This window comes from Astatotilapia calliptera, chromosome 13 (genome assembly GCF_900246225.1).
Source record: "Astatotilapia calliptera chromosome 13, fAstCal1.2, whole genome shotgun sequence".
In the NCBI taxonomy this organism is placed as follows: Eukaryota; Metazoa; Chordata; class Actinopteri; order Cichliformes; family Cichlidae; genus Astatotilapia; species Astatotilapia calliptera.
The window spans coordinates 11,069,787-11,083,341 of NC_039314.1; the positions used below are offsets into that span (position 1 = coordinate 11,069,787).

Genomic DNA, 13,555 nt, shown 5'->3' on the forward strand with positions numbered 1-13,555 from the left:
ATGTTTCAAAGTGGTCGTTCACTTCAAAAAAAATATAAAGAAATGAGGGGCGACTAAAGATTTTAGCACAAAGCTGTATATAATTTTAAAGTGTTTGATGCTAGCATCACATTTTAGAAATACTGGAGCAGGCACAAACTACACCTAAAAAGGTTATTTCTATAACAACTAATGCAAATATGGACACACGACACCTTCAATCAGCCAAAGCTCATTTATGGTGGAGTGAGGTGAAGCTGTGTGATGAGTCCAATATTTTCCAAAATTATTTTTGAAAATCAGAAATGCCACATCTGCTGACTTCTGAGAAGAGCCACCCAGCTTATTAACAGAGGGTGATGATGCAAGCAAATGATACAGGGGTAAAATACACATTTATGAATGCAACATCCAGACTTTCCATCTATTAGAAACATCATGTGCATGAAATTCTGTTTAAAATGTATATTTTACACATCTTCCTGTCTTTAGAAACACGTTGCTTACTAATAATATCACTTAAACATTTTAAATATTCTGATTATTTTGTCATCCAGTCCTGAAATCAGCATATTATATGATAGCATGTCATATGTGTTATTGCTTGCAGTCATTAATGGGTTTGTAGAGAACCCCTGTGCCAGAAACTCAAGGGGAGATTAAGAATGAGAGCTAAAATCAGAGAAACTGCACCAAATCTCTGTGATCTTATCAGAAGAATAATAAGTCTCTCCAGGATACATTTCTCCATTAGGAAATTCCAACATTGGTCCAACTAGGGCAGCATATTATTTTTTCATACAGCCTTTCTTAGATCATCTTGAATTGCTATACAGCTCTGATGTTCCCCTGCCAGGCACACATAACCAAAAAAATAGCCCAATGAGGTTGTGCCACAGTGACGGTATTAAAACCCCTAGGCTCTGGACAGCTTGCCTATACTGCTCGGTGCATTTCAGATGGGTTCCAGGTTCATTCGCCTGAACCATTTATGGCTATTTATTTCCTGCTTTTCTGCAATCTTCAAAGCTCCATTGCAATGTGTATGCAAATCTGAGGGTTCCAAAGTACTGGGACACACTCAATCTGAGACACAGTTCTGCTCTGTAAGCACCAAACACCGGGGCAGGCTTGAGACCAGACGACCGGCGAGGGATTAAGAAGGAGAGATATGAAATAATGGGATGGAGTTGGACTTGAAAGCGTGCTTGATCTTTGCCTTCTATCATTCTGTTCTTGCTGCTCTCCAAGAAGAAAAGAAAGGCAAGAGGAAAAGAGGTCAGTCATATCAAAAAGCACAATCCTACATAGCATTTACTACTGCTGGACCTGTTTTGTTTTCTGCCTTTAGTACAATCTGTGGTCCAAACCAACAGCTGCTGGCCAGACATTAAGGGGCTTTTAGTCCAGTCAGCGCTCTCTAGTGCCCTCACAGGCGGTGATCTATCTAAAGTGATGGATCTACAGTGATCTCTCCTTGCCTCACTGACTTTAGACCCAAGGGAACAGTGAAGAAGTGTGGCACAGGGCAGCATGAGAAGATGTGATTATCCAGTCAGTCAGCTCTGGCAGGCTGGATGACAGCTCGGACACTGGTGCTGCATGCCCCGACACTGTGACTCACATAGGTGGGGGAAAGAGGAAGTCACTGACCAAGCAGCAGGCCACTACACCGGATTACCATCAACAGAGATATCAAAACCAGATCAACACGACAGGGAAAGCTTTAGCAGGATACCTCGCTACAGAACCTGCTATCTAACCACTTTGCTGCATTAACAACAATGCTACAGTGAAAATGCTTTTGTAAAAGCAGAGGTAAAACATTATTAAAATGATAAATGATTTGTTTTTGAATTCATGTTAAACTGCTAAATACTGAAAGGCTCAAATTGCCACGACGTTACTGAGACTAGCACTGTTTAGCAATAAATGACATGGTTAATCATGTCATATTAAGTACTTCCTCCCATGACAGAAAAGTCCCTATTACACTGTTAATTTCAAAGGATGTTAGTTATTTCCCTTAATTTAAGAAGCTATAGAATCCTGCAAGAACTTTATTAAAATTAGCTCCTTAATTTAAAGAATATTGCAACGAATAAATTAATAAGAATGTGAAGCTTGTTGCTTTTCTTAGAAAACACTACACTACGCACTCCAGTAATTTTATATAGCCCTCTTTTTATTTTCAGATTAATTCATTTACACTATTATTGTTCCCAAAGTCCTCCTGAACAGCTCTGCCTTTACTTGTTGCCAGATTTATACCCTCCTTTTACCTTTCTGAGCATAAAATATAAGTGAATATCATTAAACTCTAGTTGAAATTCCTATTCTTTATGGTAAGATGAGAGCTGAGCTATAATGAAGTAGTTTGATTACTTTTCTGAATGTAGATGCCAGAAATTGGTGCGAGTCATTTGGCTGAGAATGCAGGATGCATGCATGCATGCTCCCCTTACATCACTCTCCAACATATGATGATTTCTAACAAGAAAACAGGTGTCGCATCTGTGTTTAACAATCTCCTCATTTAAATTAAATTAGCCACAACAAAGACTAACGTTGTGACTAACAAGAGGAAAAAGTACCTTGCAATGCTGCTAAAGAAGATCAGAAGTGAATGATCACATTACGCTAAGGTGCCCTCATCACCATATCCTGGTCTAAACTGTGACTTTTCTGCAGTCCAAGCTAATAAATAATAGAAGAGCGGACTCACACACCAAAAAAGCCAATCTGTCACAAGATATTTCTAGTTCATATTTTCAGCTTGTTGTCACTCAGTGCCTGTTAATACTGTTTAAGTCGAAGTGGCAGTGTTTTCTTCAGACAGCTCTGGGCAGCCCCAGGGAGCCTAGGTCCCTAATTGACAGTGATGTGTTCTTTGAGTCGGTGTTGAAATTCTTCATCCACTAAGCTGACCGGAGCCGCAGCGCCTGACAAGACACATTAATTAACATAGAAAAAAAGGGGACAAAAATAACAAGCGAAAAAAAAAATTTGAATTAAATGCTAACTCTTCATAAGTGGAAACGCACTGGCTTAGCAAAGTTCTTTCCAAGAACTTCAATTAAACATTTTCCTGTGACACAATCAGGTCTGGCTCTATTAAAGGAAGGCTTGCTGTCCCCCGTCTTGTTCTTTTTCTTTTACTCAAACATTTTGCCTTTAGCATAACGTTACATTAACAAAATCAAACTACTTTTCTTCTAAGCTTAAGCACATTTACAGCTTATATGCCAATATAAGCATTGCTTTAATCTGCACATATGGCACTATTATTTTAAAAAGAATAGGGAACATAAAAAAAACCCAAATGAATTCAGATTAACATTGTACATGCTTTAGTTTACATTATTTATTTAGCTAACAACTACATTAACCATTTTACCTGCCATATGGCTCTTTACTTTCTAGCACTAAGCAGTTCCACAGTTTAAAGGATTATCCTTCCCTGCTCAATTTTACATGATGGATAGATCTCAAAAGATTTGTGCATTTACAATGTTAAAATAAATACACTGATAAATATTAATAAAGTGTTAAGAATATTTCAGACTGAGAGGAAAAAGAGAAATAAATCAAAAACGCAAATATTAGCATAACAGCTGATGATTATGTCTTCGCACTAAACCAAGAATGACCTTTTAAAGCAGTGGATTGGGGGAATTAGAGCTTAGAGCTATTTATTTGCATACACAAACAAGGGATGCATTGAAGAAGCACAAACAATGCTATTTAGCATTTAGAAAGGTGTTAAGAAGGGCTGGCTCACAGAAACATGTCTAGAGGTCACATCATGTGATTCTGTGCAGAGGCGTTTTGTTGTGTAAGTCTCCACTTCTTCATCAGTCAATGACCTTCAGCTACTGTAACACACACGCACACACACACAAACACAAACACACACAAAGAGACCTAACACTCTTGGTTTCAGAGAACAGTTTGTCCTTCTATACAGTATGTGGCAGTCTCCAGCCCACTGTTATGGAGCTTAAACTTGGGTATTTCTGTTGTTATGTGCCGATACCAAGAGCGTCTGCCACTTCAGAATCATTAAACAGGGAAAAAAAGGTGTATTACGATCCAGAGAAGTAATTATTAATTCATCACTGTTCCTGAATAATAAATGTCAAGGATATTTACCTCCCAAAATATTGCAATGTAACCTCTTTGTTCAAGCGCACACAAACACACACACACATCCAAAGCGAATCCCACAAACAAGATCTGCTCTCTCTCCCTCCCTCTCCATCCCCTTCTTTCTGCTCTGTGAGGCAGGTTAATGAGAATAATAAAATCACACTCTGTATTTCCTCTGTGCTTTGAATGGCCTCATCAATTTGCAACCGCCGTGAAACGCAGAAGAAGAAAGAAAAAAAGGAAAGCAAGAAGAAGACTGAGAAATCGTGCAAAATACCTGCCTCGTGTTTTATGTCAGTGAGTGAAAAGGTTCATTAATTAGAAACAACCCAGTGTGTAGAATCACAGCTGACTATTATATTTGGGTTTGTAATTAATTCAAGCCTCCCTCCATCTCTCCAGGAATTTCTTATTTTCCAACAGCTGGAATTTGGTATGATGACACACAATGTCAATGCAAGGGGCGAGTCAGATTTCAGTATGTTTTTTAACATCATAGCTACATTTTTTTTTTAACAGTTGCAAAATATAAAGCAAGCATGTTTATAAACAACACTTCTAGGGACTGAAAGGACAGTTAAGAGTTAAGAGAAGAAGAAGAGAAAAGGTGAACAGTAACTTACTGGAGGTACAGTTAATCCTGATACAATCTAGATGGGGAAGAATAGATGAGAGATAAATTCATCTTTCAACGTTACAGCTGCAGACATCATTAAAGCATACAGTCCACCCCTCTGGGGACACACACACGGACACTGTCCTTCATCTGATGCTCTCAAACGTGATCTAATGCGCAGCAAACTTGTGAAAGTGCTGCAGTGTGGCCTCTCAGAGGAACACATTTTTCACCTAACCATTAGAATTGATGTTTAATTACATGGCAGTGCTATGTTTATCTATGAAATATGTTTTACATACACCAAGATAAATTCTTTCTCTTTTTTAATATTATTTTCTTATGAGAGCCTCAGATTTTGGTCAGGGTCATGCAGGGCCAATTGGAAGGTATACCAACTCTCTCCCCATGTGTCTCCCGTGCAAGACAACTTTAAAGCACTGTCCCTTTTTGCTACTTTGTTACATGACTTATCAATGTTACATCGTTAACTAATATCAATAAGCTAAAATTCAAAATTAAATGGTATTCTTATTTTTCCAACAGCAGGGAAAAAACAGTCATTAATTATATGTACTCGAGTGCTTCCTAAGCTCAGTTTGAGATACTTTACTTTTGTATCCCGTTTCCCTACTTCAAAATATTCCACTTTTTAGTAAGCAAGTAAAATTAGCTCCACCTTAGCCAATATTATGATGCTGAATGATGTTGCACTAATGATAATAACACAATAAAATAACATCTATTCCACTAAGAGCCATTTAACATGTTTTTTTTTTATTTCATGCACATTTTAGTGATAATAAAAATCTAGTCAGGTTATATAAAACCTCCTTGTATCATATAAAGCAGATTCATTTCTACCCTATTACTCTATTCTAGTGTTGTATATGCGATTCATACATTCATATTTCATGTGGTAGCATACTTAAAACATCCATTCTGCATAAGTGCATTTTTCGATGCGGATATTAAATGAAGTCTTCTTCACCGTATTGATTTTAGTATTTTAAATTGGGATGTGGATCATTTTTATTAAGTAAAATATCTAAATGCTCTTCTTTAGTCTACACTACACAGCTGTTTTCTTTGACGGTAACAAGAAATAATTATCTTGATTCTACTGTGACAACTTAACTTGGCGTTCCTGTACTAAATACCCAGCTAATCTTACTCTACTCCCACTACTGTTCCTGAATTCTGCTTCGCCTCTTTTCTTTCTTAAGGCTAAGTTTGTGTCGAGCTCTAAGAAAGGTGACCCAGATCGAACTCCCTCCCCTGCTTCCCATTTGGCCCTGCTTGTCATGTGTTGTCAACCGCAGCAGAAAAGTGGTCGCAAACAGCCAGAGACCAACACGAGCCTACCCTTACAGGGAATGCTCTGCTTTTTGAAGGAGGGACAAGGAAGGCAGGCATAGAGGACTGAACCTGACAGACAAACTAAAAAAAAAAACCCTGAAATGTGTCAAAGATAATCCAAAAGAAAACAAAACTCCGTAGCCTGTTGTTTTCATCAGAGGGCATCTTTTTGTAGTCGCAGTAATATGACTTGTCAGCGCTGTCAGTGTGTGGCGCTGTTGTCTTCCATGGTGGGACACATGCTTCCTTGTGGTTGACAGCAGACACAGGCTGTCTACTTTGCATGCACCGCTAAACGGCTCCGCTTAGGGAGCCCATTTCTGTTTAGCCAGTGGAAAGGAGAAATAGATGGCTATCATTTGTGCGCCGAGGCTCTGTTTGAGAGATATCAAACTTTTCACAGGCATCATTGGATTCTATTCTGAGCAAATAAGCACATGTGCACACACTCGCGCGCACAAAAAAACGAAATGTGTTTCTTTCATTTGTCCTCAATTTTCCGTTTTTGCTGTAGGCACGCGAGAGGAAGGGGTGGAGGGTGGAGGGTGTCTTTCTTTGTACTCATTTAAGACAGCCGCATATTCATGCACGACCATGCATTCCTCCCACAATGATAAAAGTGTTTCTAAATAAAGTGATTAAAGAACAAGTGTGCAGGGTATTTATTGGCCCCAAATAAGGACTGCTTCACATTAGGCAATGACTAAATATTATAAATGCCCCCATCCTCAGAAGAATTATTAGCTTCCTGGTATGAATTATAACTGGAAATACAGAATACAGCAGTGTCTGCACTGTAAGCTGCACATTTTAAGATGATCTGAGTGTGTTGACGGTACACGCAGTGAGCATTCCCTGCTGGGCATTGCTGGCCGTGTGCTCGACTGGCAGTGAGCAAAGAGCCGCAGAGTCTTGCCATTGAAAGTCTTTACACCATCTCTTTCTATTCAATATATATATAAAAAGAAGACCAATTGCTCCGAGTGTGTGTGGGAGAGCAGGAGTATGTATATGGCTATGTTCTAGCTTAATTTGACTTATCTGCCGCAGCGTGTGTATCCAAGGCATTACCTAAGTTGACAGTCAGCCGGACGCGGCCGCTCTCCAACTCAATTCGCAGAGCGTCAGCAGAGTCCCGAGATGTGGTGGCTATTAGGATGCCATAGGCTCGCTGGGAGCGGAACCGCAAAGACACGTCCTCAGCTTCCGTGTGCATCACCACCGGTAGCTGGACCTTCATAAACTTGCTGCCATCGTAGCTGAGGATGGTCGCTTCTGCAGAGAGAAAAAAAGATATGTGATTGGTAAAATAGACCGTAACAGTTTTATGGTAATGCAATGACCGGGCCTGTCAGCTCAGCTTAAAATGATGCCCTTATTGCGGATATTATTTAATGTCGCGACTTTCAGTTTTGATGAAACAAGTGCATTAAATGTAATAATATCCAGTCATGTAAAAGAGGAATGAATACAGCATATAACTCAACAGAACAGAGACAAGTACGGTCAGCGTGTCTGGGTCTATTTCTTAGACGGGAGCTTTTTTGGTTTTTTAGAGCTACCTTGCCTCACAGACAGCAGAAACACTGAGTCATTTTGACTGCTGATGAATCCTAGAATTAGTCTCTTAGAAATATAAATACAATATAAAAACTTGCTGAGTAAGTGACTGTTAAATGGCATGTGCCCAGATATGTCACCCAAAAGCAGTGTGTAAAGACTTGTCAAAGTCTGGCGTCGCATTTTGCTGTGTACTACAGCTGACAGCAAGCCAAACTCTCTCCAAAAGACTGACTCCTGTCTTCCCCGTGCCAATTCAGCTGGTGGACTCGATCACGGAGTCAGTGGCAAGTACATGTTTGGATAATAATTAAGCTTAAAAAACACGGTCCAAGGTGAAATGAAGCCTTCGTGACAAACAAATAAAAGAAACTCAAAGTCCAAGTTCTCCTACATAACAAGTGGCATCCACAAGTATTTTGTATTTGCAATGTAATAGTGGCAAACCATGAAAGGAGAAATTGGTATTGACCGAGGGGAAAAAACACTAACGATGACAGAATTGTAATAGTATATGGACCTTGAATATCGAGCTTCTGCTCAGGGTGACTGCATTTACTCAAAGCATTAAGCGGGCCGTCTGGAGAAATGCTGGGGAGATTGTTTAACGCTGGCAGGAGGTTGTAACAACATTTCCGGTAGTGTAACTAAACCATAACCCAATAACAAAGCCATTACTGCAGCTGCAGAGTTGAGCCAGACAGATATAAGGTGAGACTGAGGGACGGGAGATGGAGACTGTTGCGGGTGATAGGGTACCAGTATACACAAACCACCTCATCACCACTTCCTCGTCACACAGAGCCAATGTCACATCCATCCCCTGGGATAACTCCGTCACATTCCTCACCCAAATCCAATTTCTCCACGCCCTCCTGGGGTATGATGCAGATGACAGGGGCGTGTGACAAACGAGCTCCCACTGCTAAACTGTCTGCTCCCTGCCAGGCAGCTAAAGCAAAGAGCTACATTTGGAAACTGTTAGCCAATGCCAGGGAAAAAGCGGAGCAACTGTTCAAGCTTCTCGAATACTTGAAAAATGTGTCTCTGTTATACCACCTTGCACCTGGTCCCGATACTTGCAGGAAAAGTATCTGAACTTTAAAAAAAAAAGTCCCCCTCAGTGTTTAATTATGCTTTGTAGTGTCCATTAACAGCAACTGTCTGTTGTTTAGGTTCATGGCAAAAATGTATTACTGCTGCACAATGAGTGGCAGCTCAGAGTGCTGACCTGTATAGAATTCTTACTAAAGAATTAGCACCTCGCTCTGAAACAAGATCCATTATTCTTGCACGAAACAACACATTAAAGAATAAACACATGCAGCGATGATGCTGAGAACTTGTTAATATATTCCTTTAAATTGTAAAGCATTGTGTCTCATTAAGGGTGAAGAAAAATGAATCATTTGCTAAATGTAATCTATGCAAGCTCCCTTATAAAGGAAAGACATTTCACATTTCCCTCATCTGCATAATCTTCAGCTTTTTTCCCCACACTGGATAGGAGGATAAAATTAATCACAGCTGGAGTAAATATTGCATTTCATCCAAGATGTCACCTTTGCTGAAATTCATATAAGGGACTATCTAAAATGTCATAAATAAGAAAGCTCCAGAATACAGATATGGAAAAAATGGAGGATGACATGTGAGGGAATCATTACCTAATGCAAAGTGAGGACCTGTCAAAAATCCAATCCTGCAAGCCGAGTCATTTTTAATGGCACTCCCATGTTTAATATCAAAATAAATTGAGAGGACTGAAGCCGGAGCTTCTGTCTGTGCCAACCCAACAGGAGGCTGTCAGAGGGGAGATGGAGCATACCAAACTAAACCAAGCATTCATTTTCTGTCTTGTAAAGCTCAATGCAACATTCTTTTCTGATTTTCACAAGAAAACAAGTAGCGATTTGAGGGGGCGTTGGGGCACTTTCAGAGAAGTAACAAACAAGCCTGTACTACTAACAAGGGGTGGGGTAATGGCAGACAGGCACACAGTTCTTCCTGCTTTCTCCCCCCGAGGAGAGCAGACTCTGCAGGAAGGCTGAGCTGTCAGCTGCATGCCACAGGATTGTGATGTCCCACAGTATCGGGGCACCAGACTCAACCCAATTCAAAAATTGCCAGAAAACAACTGCCAAAAGGCTTTTGGAAAATTTGTGTTCAACATCCATAATAAACAGGAGGAAATGGCTCAGAGATATGATAAATAATTCAAGGCAGCTCATGTCTTCTTCACCGCAGCCGTCTTTGAACCCAAGTATAGACAATCCACGAAAGAGACACACTGGCTATTAAAAGTGTGGAAACAAGTTACAAGCTGAGTGGATTTCTTCAGACAGGGAAACAATGTTCTGTGTATGCACAGAGAGGAAGCAGCATCATGGGCCAGCTTCACATCTGCTGCCCTGTGACCATACGGCAACATTATCTGAGCTATGAAATGAGAGCAAAGATGGAAAATAGATCAGCTGAGATTGGGATAATATGCAACTTCAGCTCTTGCATTATGAAATGGAAGCTACAAGTAGTACAGCTTTGCATTCAATCGCTATCAAAATCTTTCAGCCGGTCGAGAATGTTAGGACAATTAGCTCATCTCTCAAGGTCTATCCTGCGCTATCAAAATCTTTCAGCCAGAGCTATTCCTCAACATTTTCCTCGAAAAAATGGACCCCCAGCGCTCGTACAGTCACGCGTCTTCCATGTTTTTCACTTTTCTACACATGTATGTCCATCGCTTAAGGGCGCGGGACAACCGGTTCTCTCTAATTATGACTAGATTCAAGTGTGCTGAATGGTGACTAACACAGTGTGCTGTCAAAGGGCACGGCTAAAACATGCTTTAATGCTAACGCTCAGCCATATTCTCCTTTAAGGGCTTTTCTCAATTATGCAATAGCATTCTGCACCTCTTGGCTTTTGCTTTGGACCGATGGCAAATGGCTTTATGCTCTGAAAAGCAATAAATGTTCTCAAAGAACAGAGTTTTTCTTTATTTACACTAATTTACATAAGTAGTTAATGCATTGTATTGTTGTGCACTATGCTCTGGAGCAAGGTATTAGACACCTTTAGTACATGCTGGCAATAATATACTGCAGTAGACTCAAGGCTCTACTTAATGATATATCCCTTAAGAGTACCCTGAAGCTGTAAGGCTGCTATATTTTATACAGTTTTTTTTAAATATATATTTTGAACTAATAGCATCACTATTGGTAAAAGCACAGTGCAAAGCCTCTACACTGCAAATCAGCAAGTTGTTAGGTATGTCTGGTGTACAATGAGCAGACTCATGTATCGATCTGTACACTGATCTTCAGCACCGAGCTTATCCATTGCGGGTATGTTGAAGCACACGTTCAGCTGCAGCCACTGTGAAATGATGCAGGTGCTGTCAGTGCTGGAATCCAGCATGTCAAATCTCATTAGGGAATATGTGCATGTACTACAACACACCTACCACACCATCTGGGAGGCTGTTTTAGCCTCACACTGCAAGACTAATATTTGGGCTAATTAGCAACTGGAGGAACAATGAAGGGGAAGACATTTGGGATGCAAGGGGGGAAAATTGCTTTGTCTGCTTAATTAAAATGTCTCAAAATAGGGCGAATAGCTCCGTGGCTGTGTTCCGAAGATCCACCTCCTGCTCCTTTTACTTGTCGTCCTCCTCCTCCTCTGCCATATGCAGTAGCTGTATTTTGCCACCGGGTGGTACACCATGCATGGATAAGTGAGAGCTGGGGTAATTCTTTTGACAGCTCCTCGGCCTGCTGGTGCCTGCTTCATCCTACCAGTGCAGAGGCAATCTGGAGCATTCAAAACAGCTGGCAGCACGCCAGAGCCCATCCTCTGTACCACTGCTCCCACTCACACTCTCGCTAATGCCTGTCTCATACACAAGTGCAGAGACAGCCAGAAAATGAGAGTTGGACGGAGAAGCCGAGACGCCAGAACACGGCTCTGGTGTTCAAAGAGAGTACAGAAGGTCACGGTGGAGGAAATCTTTGCAACACGCAGTCTCTTAATGTGGAACTGTTTCAGCTTTTTGTTTTTGTTTTCAGAGCAAAGTCAGGCTAGATTATATCTTTGGACCCAAGAACGCTCTCTGAATAAGTAATTATCTTCCTGAAGAGAAACGATCTGTATCCCTTGCCCACTCCACCTCCCTCATGTACTGTGTCCTAATTCCTGTCAACTCATTAGCTAAAACCGACGTGCACATGTGGAAAATCAAAGTAGCGCGGAGACAAGCCTCACTGACACGTTCATCAGATATGGAAATCGAATTATTTTCTTTTACACTAAATTTTATTTCTGCTTTTTTTGCTCCCTTTTTTAAATCAAATATTAATTTCCTGCCTCAGAACTAACTAAAACACTGCATTCGCAACACGTGCCACATACCTTCAAGACGTTCGTGACTAAACAAGCCTCATTTCACAACAGTGTCATGTGCTTTTGTATCATTTTGTTTTTGTGCCATTTGCCAGATTTCCATCAGTATCATTAGCATCTCTAAAGTGCAGTTGGAGTTATAAATCAGCGTCATCCATTTATACTCAAGGTTTTGTGTGTGTGTGTGTGTGTGTGTGTGTGTGTGTGTGTGTGTGTGTGTGTGTGTGTGTGTGTGTGTGTGTGTGTGTGTATATGTAGGTGGTAAGGCAGGGGGTGGGGGGTGGTTGGTTTGTGGACATAATAACTTACTCCCTCCCCACTCCAGTGGCAAGACTCACACCAGAAATTGCCTTCCCGAGTCAGACGATTGCTAGAAGACTGGGTCAATATTAAAAGAATAAAAAACAAAAACTAAAAGAAACACATATAGTTGCCTTTTCTTTCAAAATTAAGGTTTTTAAATGACTACTCCAAATTTTCTTATGACTACTTGACTAATTTCTGATGCCTTATTCATTTCCCAGTCAGTTTTAATGTGTAAACAGTGTTCATAATTAAGTCGTTATGGACTGGAAGCATTTATCACAAAGCCAAAGCAAGAAAACTACAGGAACCAGGTCAGGAACCTTTGCCATGTAGCCTTTGAATGGTGGGGCTTGGATGAAACATGTTGCTCCTGATACTTTTTATTTTTTACAAAAACTGGCACACTTTGTGTCATTTCTATCGATGCTGCACTTCTTAAAATACCATAGAAACGTTTATACTGGTTCTAGAAGCGTTGCATCACCGTAACATTTGGTGCATCTGCCCTAAGAAGACTAACAAGTAGAGGTTAGAGAGAAAACAACAGATAAGCACTGTCCACATACAAGTTATGGTTAAAAAAGACAAGCTGTGACTCTTCAGATAACTTTACATTTCACAATAGATCTGTTTAAAACACACACTAAACAGAGTTCCAACTATACAACATCCCTTTACTTTTGGTAATACTGTTTCATGAAGCAAGTGACTTCAGCACAGAGGAATAGCAAAAGCACGTGTGGAGCTGACACATGTAACTGTGTGGGACGTGGTGTGTTCCAACCGCAGCGGATTTTTTTTCTTTTTTTTCAGATGAGAGAACCTGTTCCTGTTTCGGCGAAGATGCATCACGCTGTGATAACAGTGTCACATGCTTGGGCACTTTTTTGACATTTGCCTTGATTATGCATATGTTAAATGCTTTCATGCATTTGCTACTATTGCACCATTGAGATTTCATGACTATGCATGCTGCTGCAATATAAATCCCTTAACACGCCAATATATAGTCTACTGCTTCAGGTTAGAATCTGTGATGATTATATGTATATAGCTATGAATTCATTCAACCAATATGGAAATATCCTATGATTTCTTAATATTGCAGTTCTCCTTAATAAAAGAACTATAAATTGGAAAAATGTATTTGCTTAGTCTCACTGTGTGGATAAAAGGAAA

At 40.3% G+C, this 13,555-nt stretch overlaps 1 protein-coding gene across 26 annotated transcripts in view; it reads right to left on the reverse strand.

Moving 5' to 3' along the window:
- LOC113034636 (neurexin-1a) overlaps window positions 1–13,555 on the reverse strand; it is a 258,027-nt gene that overhangs the window by 137,599 nt on the left and 106,873 nt on the right. For 21 of the 26 annotated variants that reach the window (XM_026189380.1, XM_026189397.1, XM_026189388.1 and 18 more), the window contains 2 exons: window positions 7,175–7,378; window positions 4,752–4,778 (listed from right to left, as the gene is read on the reverse strand). In XM_026189380.1, coding sequence (XP_026045165.1) covers window positions 4,752–4,778; window positions 7,175–7,378 — 231 coding nt within the window. The remainder of the gene's footprint in view (window positions 1–4,751; window positions 4,779–7,174; window positions 7,379–13,555) is intronic. The other 5 variants (XM_026189409.1, XM_026189404.1, XM_026189396.1 and 2 more) reach the window with 1 other exon arrangement.